This window comes from Gracilinanus agilis, chromosome 5, assembly GCF_016433145.1.
Source record: "Gracilinanus agilis isolate LMUSP501 chromosome 5, AgileGrace, whole genome shotgun sequence".
NCBI lineage: Eukaryota > Metazoa > Chordata > Mammalia > Didelphimorphia > Didelphidae > Gracilinanus > Gracilinanus agilis.
Window position 1 is genome coordinate 118,122,351 of NC_058134.1, and position 20,973 is coordinate 118,143,323.

The 20,973-nt window shown below is 38.0% G+C and overlaps 1 protein-coding gene across 1 annotated transcript in view; it reads right to left on the reverse strand.

Annotated features, from left to right (window-relative positions):
• The window catches only part of EXOC4 (exocyst complex component 4), an 892,087-nt gene that overhangs the window by 765,985 nt on the left and 105,129 nt on the right, over positions 1–20,973 (reverse strand). The window contains exon 6 of the mRNA XM_044679735.1: positions 19,798–20,041. Coding sequence (XP_044535670.1) covers positions 19,798–20,041 — 244 coding nt within the window. The remainder of the gene's footprint in view (positions 1–19,797; positions 20,042–20,973) is intronic.

Below are 20,973 nucleotides of genomic sequence, written 5' to 3' on the forward strand. Positions count from 1 at the left end.
ATCAAATATATATTCTGTTGAGAAGAAAGAGGTCACAATACCTCCAAAGCTAGAAGGGACCATATAGATCCTATCATCAAACCCTTTCATTTTACATATGAGAAAACTGAGTCTTAGAGAAATTAAGTAACTAACCAAAGTTATACTATGAGATGCAATCGATCAGGTTTTATATATAGCAGAAACCATTCCCTCCCTGTATACTAGGTGCTTTCCAATGAGTATCAATTCTTTCCAATATATACAAGATTTTATTACTTATTCAAGCAGCAGGCCCCCCAAACAAACAAACAAAAACATACCCATAACCACCATCAAAAAGCCCAAAGTTAACACAAGAGAAAGTGTTGGTCACGCAAACAATTCATCAGGGTAAAAACAATTATTAGGGTACCAAGTATATAAACAGAACTCAAATCACAGAAAAGGAGTTTTACTCAAGGTCATAAAAGTAAGTGAATAGAAAATGAGCGTCAATTCAGACCTATAATATTTACAAAAGTGAGAAAAGATTAAAAAAAATTAAAATACTAGGGAGTATAGAAGACAGCTCCCCCAAGAGGTATTCATGTATCTACGATTGCACTAGAATCAGACTAACTGCACTAGAAAATAGTTTGCAATGATACTCGAAAAATCACAAAACTTTACTGAGTCTTTAACCTGTATTATGGCTGGGTCAAAACAGAAAGGTTCCCTATGTGCCAAAATAGTCATGATAACACTTTTCATAGTAGAAAAAAATGGTTGCCTATCAGTCAGGAAATAGCTAGAGACTATTAATGAGAAGTAAAACCAATGCTAAATGGTAAATTTTTAGAAACAAAATTCATCTTAAAAAAAAGACTAGAAACAAAATACTTGTACTTAAAGGCACTAACCACCTCTGTTAATCTCAAAATTCAATCCCAAGACTTTTTTAGGAGCAGCCCTTATGTGGGTGTGGGGTATATTTTAAAGTGTCTATCAATGTCCAATTCACAGAACAATAACTGATCCATCTCAGGCATCACATTGCCCTGCTGACAGCATTCATCCTGGGCCTAACTGTGTAGTAGGCATTTAATAGTGGGCATAACGTTGGTGTTTAATAAATGCTTATTGAGGGGTAGCTAGATGATTCAGTGGATAGAGAGCCAGGACTAAAGTTCAGAGGACCTGGGTTCAAATCTGGCTTCAAACACTTCCTAGCTATGTGACCCTGGGAAAGTCACATAACTCCAATTTCCTGCCCCTTACTGCTCTACTGCCTTGGAACAGATACTTAGTATTGATTCTTAGACAGAAGGTAATGGTTTTTAAAAATGCTTATGTCCCCTCATTCTCAATGCCAACAATTCTCTATGTGTATCAGCACCATTTTTGCTAGGATTCATGGGTATTTCTTTTACAGAAAGTTCTCCCCATCATGACATTTTTTTTTAACCCTTGTACTTCAGTGTATTGTCTCATAGGTGGAAGATTATTGGTAAGGGTGGGCAATGGGGGTCAAGTGACTTGCCCAGGGTCACACAGCTGGGAAGTGTCTGAGGCCTGGTTTGAACCTAGGACCTCCTGTCTCTAGGCCTGACTCACACTCCACTGAGCTACCCAGCTGCCCCCATCATGACATTTTAAAAATAAAGTAAGCTGTCCATGCCATTCTCTGAGTTCTACTGGATGGCCCCTAAAAGCTCTCTTTATGCCATCCTGTCCCTTGGCACAGAATAGTTTGTTCTAGAATATAACTTATAATTGGCAGTATCAGAAATTGAACCCAGGAGTCTCATGCCTCTCTACCACTAAACTATGTTCCCTTTAGACTTCTCTGATCAATCTCTTTCTCTCTCCTGAACAAGTTACTTTGTACTCACTGATTACGAATTGCTTTATATTATGGTGATCCACACAGATTCTTATCTCCACTACTGGACTGTAACTCTCATTAAAGTCAGAGGCCATGACTTACATGGATTTTGTGTCTCTCAGAGCCTAGCACAGTGCCTTGCACATCGAAAGTGCTCAATAAGTATTTGGGGAATGAATGAACAAATGAATTCAAAGTGTAATGACAGAGGATTATAGGAAGTATTCATTTGCAAAATTTAGATGCACAGTTGCTGAAGAGATTTATAGACCAACTTGAAAAGTAGAAATGAGAGGCAAGAGAGCACATCAGAAGTGTCAATTAACAAGATTTTATTATCATACATAAGAGGCTATAACTACAACCTCATCAAAACGTACAGCATATAATCTGTTCCTATGGCTTCTTTACTGCCCAATTATTGTAATTAATGTGCTCATGCAACAGCCCATAACTACCTTGTGATAAAATACCAACTTACATTTGACATTGTAATTTAGAAGAGAAAGAATCAATGGGAATTTCTATAGTGATCTACACTGAGTATGGACATATACAAAACCACACAGGTGGGCAGTCATTCTAACCTTTCAAATAGCATTTTCCTTTATCCTTTCCAGTCTGCGGTTCAAATTTACCCACACAATTACCTATGCCAATTTTTGCTTCCCTATATATGTTGCTGAAATGTTCACATAATGTCATCCAGTGGAAAGTCAGATTAATGTTCCCCAGGAGTGAGTTCTAGGTTAGGAACTAGTTTGCATGACTGTTAAAAACAATTTCAAAAAAATACTTGGAACCAAAAAACATTATACTAGCCCACTAAAGTTACATTTACACACAAGACTAAAAAAGTAAATCTAGCTTTAAACAAAATGTGAAAATGATGACACTTTTTAATGAAAACACTTATTTAGCATCATGTAAAGAAAAAAAAACATGGAGTGACTGAATATGACATCTTCCAAATGACTGTTATGTGGCAGAAATGAGTAATAACTGAGAGACAGCTGGTAGACCTCACTAGATCCTTATGCTATTAAGAGAACTCAAAAAAGATCTTCTCCATCTGCCACCCAGCCTGTTGGGTGGAAACCCTGTGGTGACCTTATAGGAAAACACAGGAAAAAAAGTTCTACCATGGTGACATTGCAGGAGGGCACAGATGAGGGTGACCTGGGAAGACAGACAAGAATTCCAAAGGATTTGTAGGAATGGATGGATTGTGGTCTCAGCATCACTGAGGAGAATAATGGCATCAAAAAGGTCACAGACTTAGTGGGTCACAGAAGTATGTTGGCATCATCTAGACAGCTCCTTTCTGGCTAGTACATCGTGAAGAAGCTGTAGGTATGTTATTGCAAACCAAGAAACAAAGCAGCCTGATAGTGGAAACGGTTGGCTGGGGAATCAGAAGAGCCAGGTCCTACTCCTAGATCCATCTCACTACAGCTGCATAACTAACAATGGGCAAATCACGTCACCTCTCACAGTCAATTTGTGAAAAGGGAGGGCAGGGATACTAAGAAGGAGAAAAGAATAAGAGAGGAGAGCGGCAGGGAGCAAAGCCCTGACCAGGAGTTAGTCTGCTCTTCTCATTGCGATTTCTTTTTTCCCGATCTTTTTCTGTTTTCGTCTTCTATTCATTCTCTTCTCTTCATCTCTCATCTTTTCTTATGCTCCCCTGTCTTTTTCCTCTTCGTTACTAACATTATTTCATTAGTTTAACATCATTTCCACAGTGCATTATGCATTTATGGAAATTTTTCCAATTCTCTATGACCCTTTACTTTCAAATTCTTTCCATCTACTAGCCTTCACTAAGACTGGTTTCCCCATGATGACACTGCATCTCCAGGCATCTTCTCAATCACTAGTTAAACCTTTTCTCTCCCTAATACAATAATCCTGGAAGTTGAAAAACTTTTTGCTCTCACAGAGTCACTTCCAGGCTCTCCCTTTATGATAACTCGACAACTTCCTCTACCTTGAAGGTCACTCAATATTTCCCACTTTAACCCAGAAGACCTCCCACATCCCTTCAACCTCTAAATCTCTGATCCTAGAATCCTATGGATGGTTTTGCATACGATATAAGAAAAAAACAAAAAACGTTGTTAGTAATGAATCAAAGATAAGCATGACACAATAAGAATATAATGCCATTGTTAGAAGAAGAAAATGGTATCTCTTTATGGGACAGAAACATATAGCCTTCCCACCAATAATACTTTTTGTTTGGATCTCACAAAGGACACCTAAAATACAGGCAAAATCCTTTGGTGAATGTATATCTTCCTATTTTAACTTCATTTGATATCAGTATTTATAGGATTGCTGAACAAAGTTACCTCTGCAGTCACATCTGTCATGGTGTCCTGTTTAATTCTTATGTAGACATTGAGGACACCTTAGCTGAGAAGCTCCTCTGAGGCAATATTTTACTCTGAAGCAAATGCTTTCTTAAAGATCAATAAATAATCAACAGCAAGATATTCTTTTCTTGACATTTCTGATTCAGTAGTGTGACTAAAGATGTGATCAATTACAGAAAACTATTTGTTAAACTCTTGTCTTCTCCCTTCTTATATCTTCATCAAGGATGATGTGTAAGCCTTTCTCAGAAAGATATTTTAGAAATATTTAGAAGTTGCTACTGTGATCTTGGTTGGGTTTGGTTTGGGGGGGCAGAATTTTGGTAATAATGTCATCCCTGGTCTTTTCCATTTCTTTGGAAATGATACACATCCCTATGCCCTCATCTCATATTTATACCTCTCTGACACATTTTGAGAATTCCTACCCAAGTAACTATGTCACACCAGCAAATATTTTTTCTGTAGTGACTCAATTCAAGTGCAACTACTATTTCTAGCTTTATCTTTTCAAGAGATTTGATTGCTAAAAGCAGACATAGTAAAATCTTCTTTCCTTCTCTAGTAGTTTTAAAAGTATACTTTATATGTTGGCTAGTTATATATTTATATGTAAGATAATTGAGGTATTAGAGAATTGACCAAGGACTTATTAAGTACTTATGTTCCCTGAAGGAAAAGTAGCAATCAGGATCTCAGACAGAACAAAAGCAAAAGTAGACTTAATTAAAAGAGATAATCAGGGAAACCACATTTGCTTAAAAGGTACCAAATATAATGATTTCATATCAATCAAAATCATTTATGCCCCAAATGGCATAGCATACAAATTCTTGAAGGAAAGGTTAAATGAGCTACAGAAGGAAACAGACAAGTGACACTATACTAGTAGGAGACCTCAATTTACCCTCTCTCAGATTATAGTTAGATAAATCTAACCATAAAATAAACAGGAAAGAAGCTAAGGAAGTGACTGGAAAAATTAGATATGATAGACTTCTGGAATTATTCAGATGTGCTAAATAATACAGATTGAAAGGAAAGAGATTAGAGGCAAATAAACTACTTAGGAAGTTGCAGGAAACAATGCACCTTAACCCTTTCAGCTCAGTACAAAAGTAGATAAAGGACAAAAAAAAAGATTCACAATGGAAATAAGAAGAAAAGAGCTTTGTAAAGAAAAAGTCAAAAGTTTTATTAATCTTTAGACAGATGGGTGGCTTACTAAACAGAGAGCTGGTTTAGGAGAGAAAAAGGAAGATATATAATCAAATACCATCGAAAATTTTAACTAGTATCTCTGGCAATAACCTCCCTCAGCCTCAGTTTCCTCATTTGTAAAATGGAAATGATATTAGAATCTACCTCACAGGACTGTCATGAGGATCAAAAGATATATGTAAAGAGAAGAGCTGTCTTGCGGTAAAAGGCGAGGTTAGGTCCAGAAATGTTGAATATGAGGCAAATAGGTAGATACCTGAGGAGATATGTTAACAAGAGAATACAGATGGACAGATGGATTTCAGGAGGGAATACAAAGCTAGAGATAGAAATTTGAGATTTAGTATAGAGATAGCAAGTGAAGCAATGGGAAATAAATCTCCTCTCCACTCTCTGTCTTTCTTTGTATATCTCTCTATCTCTCCCCCTTTCTGACTGACTTTCTTCTCTCTCTCTCTCTCTCTCTCTCTCTCTCCATATCTCCCCCTCTTTCCCCCTCTCTCTCTCCCCCCCCACACACAGAATGTCTATTTTTAGGAAATGAAACATGGGAGGGGGACTAGCAAAAGGAAAAAAGAATGAGGAGACAAAGATATAAAACAAGGATTACAGAGTGTCAAAGAATTCAAGAAAAGAGTCAAAAAAAGGAGAAAGGTCAAAAGCATAAAAGAAGGTAAAGAAATCAAGGAAAACAGAGACTAAGGGAAATAAAACCACTGAATTTGGCAAATAAGAAGTCTCTGGTGACTTTACTGAGAGCAATTTTATTAAAGTGGTAGACACACACACAAAAAAAAGACTGTAAGTGTTATGGAAAGACTGAATTGTCCAGGACTAAAATTTGAGCATGTCAACTACTCATTCCAGAAACTTAAGATGATCTTCTTGTCTTAAGTAATCAATAATAAGGGAGAGCAATTATCATATTCTATAAAACAATATTTAAAATAGAATTCTTATTGAAGAAACTACTTTGTTCATCTAAATATTGATACATGAAATATCTGTAAGCTGAAGAATATAGGTAGTACGTATACTTAACTTGAATATTGTAATAAAATCTATCTAGAATACAAAAAAGGAGCTAAGACAGAAAAAGAAAGCTTCTCAAAAATCTATCTTTGATTCTCCAATTCTGAAGGAGTGAAAATCTTAATCTACTAAAAACTTAATCTCTATCATTCATTTCATAAAGCATTTTTGCTTGTATCCCATATTACATAATCCGTAGGTGTTTCCTTCCACTAAAAAACAGGCAAAATGGTGAAAAAGAGATATTTTTAAGAAACATGTATAGCTAGTTAAAAAAAAAGAGTATAGATGGTCTAAAGGTACTTTATCAGACTGTGAAAAATGCCTAATATGTAAGGTAAAAAGAAAAAGTCCCCTAAACTTAAATTTAACATATAAGAAACCTTGAATTAGTCACCTGGCCAGAAAAATGTAGTGTTGCAGCCAAAAATATGCCTGACTTGGTCACAAAGCAAAGATATGCATGAGGTACAAATCAGTTCAGTTCTACTACATACTGCTGAGAACTTAATTTCAGGGTTCCACACTTTCCTATGGACAGCCAAAGCCAAAAATCAAGGAGCTTTCTTCTAATGTCAAGTCCAGAAACATACAATAACACTGATCTGAGCTCAAATCGTACATAATTATAAAATAAATGATTAATAATTCCATGAAACATTTGATTCAGCTGTTATTACTATATTCTCACTATAATCAATGATGTTGATTACTCAGCAATTACTTTTCACTTCAAAAGGAGTACAGGTCACTAGACATCTAAAAGGTTAGATAACACCTTTTATTCAGGAGTAGCTAGATAGCAGAGTGGAAAGACTGCCAGGTCTGGAAATAGGAGCTCCTGAGTTCATATTTGGCCTCAGACACATCCTAGGTATGTGACCCTGAGCAAGTCACTTAATGCCATTTGCCTACTTCTTACTGCTCTTCTGCCTTGGGACAGATACTTAATATAAATTCTAAGACAGAAGGTAAGGGTTTAAAAAAATAAGATTTTTTTTAAGTATGTTGAGTTTCATAGTTTTTTTTTTCCTTTTTAGTTTTATAGTGCATTTCCTTTTTACATAAAGAAAAAAGACAATATGGAAACATAATCAGCAGCTTCCATCTGTGCACCAAATCAGAAAATGGGAAATTGCTCCTGAGAGACAGAATAATCTGACACTCAAAAGGATTAAAGTGCAAGTCAAAAGACCTTGGTCATAATCTAAGCTGTCATTAACTGGCTGTGTGACTTTGGGGATGTCACCTAACTTCTCTGGGCTGGGCTTTCCTCATCTGTAAAAGGACAAAATTAGACTGGTTGACCTCTAAGTTTCCTTCCAGCTCTAAAAGTTGAAGAATCTATGAAACAGACTTACATTGCTGCAAAGTAATTTAGTGGTTGTTTTTAAATATTACTAGACCAGCAGAAAAACTATTCCATTTTCTTTCCTAAAGATATTCAGGAATATAATAGATTGGCATCTGTCTGAAATTGTTTCAGTATAATATCATCTGAATGAAGAGGGTTGGCATTGGTGGACTCTCAAATTCTCCTCAAGCCCTACAACAGGGCATTCCTAAAGAGAAGCATAGAGGTCTCTTTTCAGTACACTCCTCTATATCTGCCCTCCCCCTTTATTGCTTCAAGTACCTTAATCTATATTATTAAATTATAACAGCATAATCCTGTACTAGTAAGTTTTGGATTAAAATTTAACTTATTCTTTGACACTTTAGTTTTCATTCTCAAATTAAAAATCCCATCTAGCCCCTATAGGAATCATTTTAAAAATTTTTATTTCAAAAACAAATTTTCACAAGAGCTTTCCTAAATTATATAACCCAAATCGTCTCCCTCTCTTCTTTACTCCCCACTCCCGGACCTGGCAAGCAATTCAATCTGGATTATACATGTTTCCATATTATTCATTTTTATAAGTGAATAATCTTATAAAAACAAAACTCTAAAACATGAACCCAAATAAACAAGTGATGAATCATATGCTTCCATCTACATTTCCACTCCAACAGTTCTTTCTATAGACGTGGATAGCAGTCTTCTTCAAGTCCCACAGAATTGTTCTGGATCATTGTATTTGCTATTAGTAGCAAAGTCTAACACATTTGATCATTCCATAATATTGCTGCATCTCCTGGTTATGCTTATTTCACTTTGCATCACTCCATGTAGGTCATTTCAGTTCTTTCTGAAATTATCCTGTTCAGCATTCCTTATAGCACAATAGTATCCCATCACTTTCACATACCACATTCTGTTCAGCTATTCCCTAACTGAAGGACATCCCTTTAGTTTCCAATTCTTTGACACCGCAAAGAGAGCAGCTATAAGTATTTTTATACAAGCATATCCTTTCCTATCTCTAGGATACAGACCTAGTACCAGTAGATTACTGGATCAAAAGACATGCAATGCATTCTTTTATAGCCCTTTGGACATAATTCCAAATTGCCCTCCAGAATGGCTGGACCCATTTACGACTCCACCAGCAATGCATCAGTGTCCCAATTTTACCACATCCCCTCCAACATTTATTATTTTCCTTTACTGTCATATTGGTCAATCTGAACACCAATCATTTTAAAATAGTTTCATATATTTACATTGCATTCACTCCCCCACTCATAGCACTTGGGAAACACACCATACCATAAAACACCCTATGTTACAGGTAATGAAATTAATTCACAAAGAAACCAATAGACTTTCCTCAAATCATGCAGCAAATCAGTGACTAAAACTGGGAAACAAACTCAGGTCCCTAGATTTTCAAACAAACTTCTCTAAGATGCTACTGGGACTTCAGCAGAATCTGTCAGAAAAAAATTGCAAAGCCACCAAGGTCCATGGCCTGTGAGTGAATGCGACTTGCTTTTAATCGGTTTCACGTCCACAGGAGACATCATTAATCACAACCAATCACCTCACCAGTGACTATATCTAATCCCAATGAGTACAGCATGAGAATGAGGATGGAAGTGGAGAAACTCCTGGGGGGGGGGGGGGGGAAATAAGTGGATGTCCCAGAGGCAGTCAGCAGAGTAACTTTCATCCTGGCACACTGGAAAGAATGCTGGTGGCAAACAGGAGGCCTGAATGCTAGTCTTCTCTCCAGCATAATTCAGGTGAGCACACGGATGCCTCATCTGTGAACCAGAAAAGGGCCAAAAACCAGTTTTATATATTTACGTGCAAAGGATCTTGTGTAAATGGGAGACGATAAATAATTGAATATTCTACCTCACAAGATGTTAAAGACCCAAATGAAATGCTAGTGTGGGGCAGAATGGCCTTCAGAGTCGGGTCCCTCATGAGAATCCTGACTCTGCTACCTTCTAGCAGTGTGCTACATGCCCAGCCTCAGCTGGAAAATGCAAGAAATACCCCCCGGACGGCCGTGTGCGCGGGCCCCGGCCTCCACACTTCTCTACCAAGTACTGCATCTCCCCTGGGAACAACGCTTCCCCCCTGCAGCCCTTTCCTCTGACTGGCCGGCAGCTCTCAGAACCTGCACTTTAAGGCGGGGCCCCGGCTAGCCACGCCCACTGCTGGCACTCAATGCTTCCTTCTAGTTTTTCTCCTCTTCATGCTTTTCTGCTTTTTTCTGCTTCTTTGTGAGTGCTATTTTCTCCCAGTAGAATATAAACTGAAGAGCAGAAACTTCTCTATCTGCGTTCCCAGTGCCTAGAATAGTGCCTGCGCCCAGTAAGCATTCATGAAAGCTGGATGACTTCCCTCTATCACACCAGTGCTTAAAAGAAAGCACTCCTAACCCCGGGCCTCCAGTGAGTGATTGTGACCCTACCTGAGAGGCGGCAAGGTGGGGGATGGAGAGGGGACTGGGAAGCCCGACAGACGCGGGGACAAGTACCGCCTTTGCACATTAGCTATGGGGCTCCAGTCAAACCGCTTCACCTCCCCGGGCCGGGGGCAACGGGGCCCGATTTCACTGGAGAGCAAGTTTCTTCACCAAGTTCCCTATACCAATGAAATCCCAGGGGCTTGCTGGCCCTAACATTCTAACGCAGCATGCAGGGCTGTAAGCCTGATCATGCAGAGAACGGCGCCAGGAGCCACCTCCTCGAAGTAGCTTCTCTTCCTCTGCACTTGGCCCCTCCGCTCTTCTCTTCCCCTGAATCTATCCTAAGCACAATGCAACCATCTAGCACCCTGCATTGAGGGGGGAATTTCTCTCTATACAGGCATCTCCTTGGCATCAAGGGCCCAAGCCAAGGAAGCCTCTGGAGTGAAGAAGCGGGGCTCGTCTGTGCGAGAACTTGGGCCGGGAGCATTTCCCCTACTTTTCCCTACGGTGGCACCTAGAAAACAGGCCGCCAGAAAGTGGCAGGTCCTGAGGCAGCTCTCGCTGTCTGCCAAATGAAGAAATGGGACGCAAGGCGATGACTGGCCCCCGAATAAGGTTATCGCCCAATTCACTAAGTAGGTTTTATCAATACTGGCTTTGTGGGTCTGATCTCTAACTCAGACCTCAAGCGGATAATATTTTATCCTGCAGACTGAGGGGGAAGATGCTGAAAATATATCGCCACCTACAAAATGTAACAATGGGTTAGTCTCTCCACATGAGTTATAATACTTCTGCTCTAATCTGTGTTTCAAAAGATGTGTCCGCTCCATGAGACTGATGTTAGGAAACATCTGCAAGAGAAACATGGAGAAGGCAGACCCCTGCACCATTTCACATCTCACAAGCTGCGACCCTCGTGGGGCTCATTTCCACAAGCACACTTCAGGCCTTTGTCAAGGGGAATGGCCCTCCGGATGGCGCCTCTTCTGACAATCCTAAGGGAGCTGGGAGAGAAGAGCTGGCCTGCACCACTCCTACCTCAGCCATCACCTCTGGCTACTTACGGCCTGCCCAACATGCTCCTACAGCCCAGGCAGCACGCACAGCAGCCCCAAAACCATGGACACGGACACTAGTTATTGTTTCCTTTTTTTGTATATATTATATGTTATATAGGTATATTTATATAACATATATTACATATATTTATATATTATATATTTCCTTTTTTTAACCCTTCCTTTCTGTCCTAGTAACAACTCTAAGACAGAAGAGCAAAAAGAGTAGGCAACTGGAGTTAAATAAACCACTTGCCCAGGGTCACACAGAGGAAGTATCTGAGGGCAAATTTGAATGCAGGTCCTCTCAACTCCAGGCCCAGCACTCTATCCACTGGACTACCTAATTGTCCCTTTTTATATATTTCTTATCCGTTTAACAAATAAATAGAAAAGCTTTTCTTAAGTGTTTGAAATGTGAAAGGTACTGTGCTGGGTGCTAGGAATACTAACACACAAGTTAAAGAGTCCTCAAGGAGTTTATAGTCTAACAAAGGGAGATAAAAGAAACTCTGTCCTTCTGTCTGTCTCTGTCTCTGTCTCTGTCTCTGTCTCTGTCTCTCTCTCTCTCTCTCTCTCTCTCTCTCTCTCTCTCTCATAGTGTTTTGGGGAAGTAGATTTTGGTCTGAGAATGTGGGTGTTGAATGTATTCACAAGTAATGACTGACCATCATGCCCTTTTGAAGAGTAATGGTATTATTAGTGTGGTATCTTCCGAGAATAAGAGGTTAAAAAAAAAAAAAAAAAACTTGGTGTAACAGGGTGGGAGAAGAAACAGGTCAGGCCTAATGGTAAGGTCCATGGAGGAGCTGGCTAGATAAGACATGCAGGATGGTCTGGGGAAAACCAGATCTGGAAGGTCAGATGAGCTTGCCTTCCTTTACAAACTGGGACCACTAAGAATCCACCATGAATATTCTGGTTTTCTTTTTAATAACAGTTACAGATTTACCATGAAGTAGAACATAAGCTAGGATCACAGGCTTAAAGCTAGAAGGAAACCGAGAAGCCATTTCATTTAACCCTCATTTTACAGATGAGGAAACTGAAATTCAGAAGTAACTGATCCAAAGTAGCTGAGCCCTCTAGCCACAAATACAATACCCTTGCCATCCACCATGCTTCTTGAAGACAAAGACAACTTCATTTCTGTATTTGTATTCCCAGCCCTAAGAACAATGTGTCTTGCACATAGTAAACGGATAATAAATGTTTATTAAACTAAATTGAACCCTTTCTGAAATTATATTTTTCTGGCTAATACTATGTCTCAGGGTAACAAGTTTCCTGTGTTTACTCTCCAAGATATAAAGAAATATTTCCTTTGAACAGAGAGGCACCCTGATATAGAGGGAAAAGTGCCCAAATAACCTAATTTCAGACATTTACTTTCTTTTTTTTTTTAAACCCTTACCTTGAATCTTAGAATCAATACTGTGTATTGGTTTCAATGCAGAAGAGTAGTAAGAGTTAGGCAATGGGAGTTAAGTGACTTGCCCAAGATCACACAGCTAGGAAGTATCTGAGGTCAAATTTGAACCCAGGACCTCCTTTCTATCCACTGAGTCACCTAGCTATCCTCTGCCATTTTATTTTCTAGCTCATTTAACTTCAATGAGCTTCAGTTCCATCATATGAAAACTGGTGATAATGAAATTAATATGAAATATAGATTTATATAAGTGAAATATATATGAAATAATAGTGATAAGATACTAACTAGGCTTCACAGAACTCTGAGGAAAATGCTATACAAATAGAAGTTAGTATTAGACCCTGCTCTGTCACTCAATGGCTCTACGACCTTGGGTGAACTAAAAAACCTCTACTGCCCTCCAACTTCACATCTATGAAGTGAAATATCAAGTAACAACTCCTGGGAGCTTCAGTTTTCTCACCCATAAAATGATGGGGGATAGGCTAGGTAACTTTTTCATGCCTAAATCTATAATACTATGAATAGAAGATCTTTCATGTCACTTTCTACTCCAAAGTCAGAGAACTCACCTGTCATTTTTCTTTTAAAAATGTTCTTAGTAAACATTCTGAGAATACATTGAGATTTTAGAATATGGATTTCATCTCTGTATTTCCCTGTTCCTACTATTCATTCCTTCCTATATTTGATTCTTGGGTATATTTAAAGCAAATTTTCACTGTCATATGCAATCAAAAGTAGAGATTTAATCAAATGGAATCATAATCACTGAAGTTAAATTTGCTTGCTTCCCTCGCTTGCTTTGATTTGAATTAACTAGTCATCTCAATTACCTTCAGGACCTTCTTGATTCCAAGCATGTCCAGGTGCTACATGCACTGCCTGAGAATGGCTACAATAGGCCACAAGGACAAATTCTTCCTGACTTTGGCTCAATGCTGCTCTTCAACTATTCTTCCTTAAACAAAAATAACAAATTCTCCAAACATCTGAAATTGAGTCTTCAGATAGAAAAATGCTTATTGAAGCATAGAAAGATGAAAGGAAATGCTATTATATTTGAATAGAAATAAGCCTCATGTTTGTTGCAGGTCTAAATAAGCATAAAGAATCCTTAGCGAATTCCTCTTTAGATAAATGCTTCTCTCTAAGGCCATCCCTGAGGAGGGTGGGTGTCTGTACCACTGGCCTTTCTCTTAAATTAAACTAAAGTCAAGTCTAGAATTCTTTGTTAGATACAAACTACATGCCAGACACTGTGCTAAACTCTGGGGATGAAAGTCAAAACCAAAAATAGTCCCTGCTTTCGAGGAGCTTGCAGCTAACATGTCTTATCAGAGGATGCCACTAAGATATAAAATGCGTCAAATCCTGTCTGGGTCCATCTTGTTTTGTATTCAATTTTCTAGCAAACCTTCTAACTATAGTTTCAATGTACCTTTGCCTAATAGCCTACATTCTATCGATTTATTCCTTGGCACCACTACACCTGCTACAGGAGGTTCAGAAGCCTTTCAAAAGTGGATTGTCAGGGGGGGCAGCTGGGTAGCTCAGTAGATTGAGAGCCAGGCCTAGAGATGGGAGGTCCTAGGTTCAAATCTGGCCTCAGACACTTCCCATCTGTGTGACCCTGGGCAAGTCACTTAACTCCCATTGCCTACCCTTACCACTCTTCTGCCTTGGAGCCAATATACAGTATTGACTCCAAGACGGAAGGTAAGGGTTTTTAAAAAAAAAAAAAAAAAAAAAAGTGGATTGTCAGGATCCTGAATGCTTTTCTTTTAGCCTATTGGTGGGAGGTGTGCTCACTTCACAAACCTCAGGAAAGGAATTAAGGAAGGAACATGATGGAAGCTGCCTCTCCAAATGGAGCAGGAGAAACTGGGATACAGTCCCAACCCTTCTTATTGACTAGAATAAATGAGAGATCTTGGAATTGCTTTGCTAAAATCCAAACTTTATGTGGTCAAAGAACATCCACAGGATTTTCCTGATATACTTATCTTGTAATTCTGTCCCCAAAAGACCCATTTTTTGGATATGTATCCCATTGTCTCTATTTCATGAAACCAAGTTGTTGTTTTTTATAGTCATGACTTCTCCTTACCTCAGTATTCATTTATCATCCTTTTAATCATATGATCTGGAATTTTACCAAGAATCAATGTCAAGCTACTAATGGGAAAATTCCATTATTTTCTGTTAAAAAAAAAAAAAAAGCAGTGCAACATGTACATTTTCCCAATCCTACAGTATTTAGTTCTCCATTATTTTTCATAAATCATTGACAACAGTTCAAAAATCTTACAACTGTCAGTTCTTTCAATATCCAAGACTGTAATTTATCTGGGTATAATGACCTCCATAGTGCCTAGGTATTCTTTGGCCATTTACTTATCTTGGAAATCAATTCTCTATCAGCCATTTTGATTTTGTCCTTTATTATCAGCAAGATTTCCAAGGAAGATCAACTGAAACTTCACTGAAGGTCTTTCCATTTAGCTCTGGGATAAAGGGATGAGATAAATTCCCTAGGAAGAACCAAGCTATATATACAATGGTAAAAATTAATCCACACATGTCATCTTCCTTCATAATATGAAAGGAGGAGAGAGTCCCTCTGCACAAAGTCAGCCTGTAACTCAGATGCTCTTGTTTTCGATGCCTGCACTATATATGCTGTTTTATTCATTCCTACTTGCCTTTGTTCCTTTCACATTAAGACGTTTATTTATTATTTATTATGACTTATTTTTAAAGATTAGGATTACCAAAACTACGTTTTCTCTTAAGCACTATACCTGCAATTTTCTTTTAACCAGTATTTTTTCTATAAAAGTATTATACCTTGTTAAAAATGACTTTTGTTCAATATTTAATTTTGGTTACCTGGTTGTTTTATATATATTATATACACACACATGCACAAACACAACTTTAGTTAATAACTATGATATCAATGCGAATAGTCCCTTCATTACCATTGATCGTAACTCTCCCATATTCTCTATTTGTATAGTTTTTGTGAATGCCTTCCCATGAATCCTTAAGAGGGGACCAACCTATTATAGTGGAGGCTTTCCATTCTAACTTTTAGTATATTGAGGATGGTGATATACCTCTCTAGCTTTCCATTTTTTTCCCCTCACATTATTGCTATATGACAGGTCCACGTTGTTTTCCAGTGACCTACATCCACAATAAAGTCTTTTCTGTCACATCTCATGCAGAAATCATTGCTGGCAACATGGTGCAACCTACGTAGGCCCATCATACATCTTTCCATACAGAGTATTCTAGGATTGGCACCTATAAAGGATCACTGGGAGAATATTGCTTTTTAGAAACAGTCTCCAAACGTGCAAACAACTGGTACGCTACTATTTCCCAGTTGTAAATGAATATATAAAATCACTGTTTACTAAGAACAAACAATAAGAGACCAGAATAAGAAGAGAACTTAAGTAAATAAGAACTCTGAAGTACAGTATGGTACTGTTCTGACATGAAATTTCAACTACCATAAATCACTGTATAATCTATTCCTGATATTTTTTTTTTTTTTTGCTCCTGGACTAATCAGAAAACTCATCCTAAAGCTAACTGAGAATCAGAAGCTGACCAGGAAATATGCCTCAAAGCTTCCAGTTTCTTTGATTTAAACTTTAAACTTGCTTGTAACTTATCAAAGAGGTAGTTTTAATTTGCTTCCTCAGGACTCCTAATAAGCTCTGGAATGCCCCCTCTGATCTTTCAATATATAAATAAGAAATTATTTAAAAAGAAAAAGACCCTTACCTTCCATCTTAAAATCAATAATGTGTATTGGTTCTAAGGCAAAAGAGTGGTAAGACTAGGCAGTGGGGGTTAATGATTGCCCAGGGTACACAGCTAGGAAGTGTTTAAGATCAGATTTGAACTTAGGACCTCCCATCTCTGGGCCTGGTTCTCAAACCACTTGAGCCACATTGTTGCCCCTGGATTTTTGCTAATATCAGGTAAGGCTTTAAACCACCTTACCTTGCAACCACAGTTTTCCTATTAGTTTCTGTAACTATTCGGAGCAAAAATAAAATAAGAATGAAGTCCCCTCAGTCTGAGTCTATGCAAAAATTCAATAGTGATTTCTCTACAATCAGAAAAGGATTTCCTTGGTAGTTATGCTCTTCATCTATTCAATTCCCCCCACAATGAATGTTTAATTAACACTGAATAATTTTCTTTACCCAGGTATAGCAGGTCTCTGATTCCTTCTCAAAAGAGTAACACTGTTTTGCTTTCAGAAAACTTCAAAATAGATTTAAAGAGAATAATTTCAGAGATAAAACAGTAGTTTCCTCATGCATATACTAATCATACCTTTAATTGTCCATTCCTTCTACTTTCTCTATTTCCTATTCTTGGAACATGGCGCTGCACCTCTAGGATAAACCCTTTTTACCCCCTACCCTTAAATTCTTTCTCAAGTCATTCTTAATTTAGAAAGAATTTTAGATACAAGAGCTCTTCCAAAACAGGAAATGTCAAAGTCACTAGACTTATTTTGGAAAAGAAGTAGTAACAAGACAGCTGAGGTTGAAGAAGTTAATGGCAGAAGTGTGAAATCAGAGGTTGGGCCTTTTGGGGACAACAGGAGGCAGGTGGTCCTGGCAGCACTGAGATGGAAACATCATATATGAATGTTTATTTTCATGGCAACAACAGTACACTAAAGTTTCCTCCATAAGAGACCCTGGTGGTTGATAGATAACTGACAGAATCAGGATGACAATGAAGGAATAGGGGAGAAAGGGTACTTCTGCTAAAAACAGAGAACCGAAATTCTTAGAAGCAAACTATATTAATGAGTGGTTCTCCTAACTGGGTGAAAAAAACCATCCTGCCTCCATAGGAATTTAAAGCAAGATGATTCACTACCTTACCCTCTTATGCGTTTCCAGCAAACCAGCATGCAACATTAACTCCCTTTACATAAAGACAGATGCAAACATGGATGTAATGCATCACAACCAGATTGTATTTAATGAGATTATGTTCTACAATGATGCCCTTAGGGAAAATTACTATATTTGGATCTACTTTGAGGCTGTTTCATAGGTGGAAGTTTAGGAGGTTTATATTTCATGTGCTGTTGTTCAGTTTTTCTTAAGGCTAGAACATGGAAAGAATCATTCTTACAGTGAGAGATTAGTCCTTTAGCTATATTCTAATGTGCCAAATTTAGGGATTTTAATTATTTATAAAGCAATGAGCTATTCATCCTTATAAGAGTCAAAGTTGATAAAACTAACAAATCATTGAATGGAAGCTTCTCATACACATTATTCTGACAATGCAGACTAGCATACTAACCTTAAATAGCCATCATTGGCCAATTCTCAAATCACCTTAGAAGCAGGAATTGTCCATTTGGTTATATTGGGTATTAAGGTAGAATCAGCTCCATTGGAAATAATTGAAGAAATTAAATTCCAATCTCGCAAAGAAAACTGCACAATACTTCCCCCTCTCTCCAACTTATAAACTCTCCATTCTTTCATATGGTCACAGAAGGTTTTCTGATAACAAAGGTGGGAATTGTACATTTTACAAGATAGGGTCATATTACCAATCAGAAACCATCATAAACAGCTTATTCACTAGTTAGTGTCCAATGTGTCCTGCCGACAAGCACCATCTTAAATACTGACAAAACTAATAAAAACTCCTGCTGACTCATTCCTTGTACAGGCACATTTATTATTTCCTGGGGCAGGCTACTGAAAATCCACTTCTGGTGCAGTAATTTCCACGTGTGAATTCTGGAGGGGCTTACAGAAGCAGAAGGAGGATGTTAAAATATTGTGAAAGATACACTGCTTTTAAGGGCACTGTAATGAATTCTGAGGAAAAGCTATCGATTCATGCCCTTTTGTTTTATTTCCAATATATGCTTTTCTAATGTATTTCCCTATGAAAGCTCTATGCAGTTATCTGGGGACTTACAAGGAGAAGGTAAATAGCAAGCCAGTATATGGGAGTGTTTGTTAATAGGGAATCAAATAGGTCTTTGTCAGAACTCAATCACTGGGTGAGGGCTGTGGGGAGGGGTGGAGAGGGAAAACCCAAAATCAAAACTCTTCCCCAGCTCCTCCCTATCACAGCTTGAATGGCCTAGGAAAGTTGGGGGTGGCCTATATTGACATCTCTCTATTGCCAATGACTAACTCAGATTTCTAAAATTTTATTTTCTTATTTAACTCCTTTTCCTACTATCCTAATTACCTCTCCCTTCTTCCTCCACCAACAATCCCAAAAAAAGGTTTTTGGGAGAATTTATGTGTGAAATATTTTTTAATATGATTCAAAATAGTGAACCTAAAACTTCCATGTTAGCCACATTCCCCTCCCCTCCCTCTGTTTTTGCATGGCTGACTTCTGGATTATACATACACTCCCAGTTTCTCCCAAGGAACTTGGTGTAATCAGGGATAAAGGTACAACCTAATTAGGATCTGCATTTTCCCTTGATGTCTTTTTTCTTTCTCCCTATACAATAGGATTGTCTTTCTAAATCCTGTTAGCTAGAGCTGAAGCTCCTAGGTTTCCTATAGATAAATCCCTAAAATAGCTTGGATCTTGGACATATAACACTTCCTAATTATCAGAGAACTTAATTTGGTTACTTAGGGATGGAACTTATTTTGTTTTCCAAATTTATTACCATCCTCAATTTCATCTAGAAATAAGACAACTGGTTAGTCAATATGCAGAATGACAACTATTTGTTTTCATAATTATTAGCTTGGGTATACTGTGAAAAATAATGAAATAATAGAATTTGAGATCAAAAAGCAATCTTAGATATTAGAAAATGCAACCCCATAATCTGGAGGAAGAATCTAAAGTCAAAAGAGGTTGCAAGTTAGTTGCAGAGATAAAGGTATGACCCAAGCCCAAAGACCTTTATGCCACAAATTCTATATCTTGACTATGAAGTCTTCAACAAATTCATTTTTTGGCCCACACATACCTTGGCTGGTTCTCCAAAGAGAGATTCTCTCCTCTCTGGTAGCCATTGTCGGCTACCTGAGTGGTGGATCTCTTAACAATCTGCTTTAGCTCTTGTTCCAGCCGTTCCTTGATAGCCTTAACTGTTTCTGGAATCTTCTTCAGTTTGGCCAGCCCTTTGATGAGAATGCCCATGAAGAGGTTACTATTCTCTTCTGGATCCAACTCCAAATCTTCCTTGATATCCTGCAGGTTCATTTCTCTTACTGAAAATCACACAAAACATCAGTGTAAAAAGTATAGTATTCACACAGAGGAAATCCTAATCAAATACAATGGGTTTTTTTTTCAATTTCCATGGAAGGAATAAGATATGAACCAAAGAAGATGCTACTCATTAGATATTTGACTTCATTTTTTCATAGTACCCCGCCCACAATCTCAAAATCACATTTATATCACTATTTGGATCATCTCAATGAAGGGAGAATGGACAGTAAATATTTGTAACAAATATACAAAGTGTCAGCAAGTCTACCATGGGAAATCTTCAACTGTCTATCATAACCTTTCATTTATCTGTCGTCAGATTAACAACATTAAGAATTTTCACTGCATACTTCAGAGGAAAGCCACTAGTCTCAACTTATAGATGACTTATTAGGACAAACAGACAGGGAAAAGGTATTGGGGCATTTTTATAGCACAAAAATAATTAAAAGCCTATTTATGAATGCAAAAATGAAAATAAAAGTAAAATGGACAGGAAGACAACTGAAAGGAGCTCCAAGCCTAATCTAACCATTAGTGACTGTGTCCTTGTGAGGTCAGCGGGGCCTGCCAGGACTATCTCAGTTTTCTGGACAGCCTCTTCATAATTCAGTCATGAAGTTACTAAGTGGCATACTGGAGAGAGGACAAGATCTGTAATCAAAAGATACGGATTAAAATTGAAACACTACTCACTATAGAATGGCAGTTTAGGAATAAAGGGAAGAAATCAAGGATCATCTCCAGGATAGTTTGGCCTCCCACAATATTAAAGATACCTTTTCGTGAAGATTATCTATAAGGGTACCTCAATGTATCAAACATTTATTAAAAGCTTATTATAAGGGGGCAGCTGGGTAGCTCAGTGGATTGAGAACCAGGCCTAGAGATGGGAGGTCCTAGGTTCAAATCTGGCCTCAGACACTTC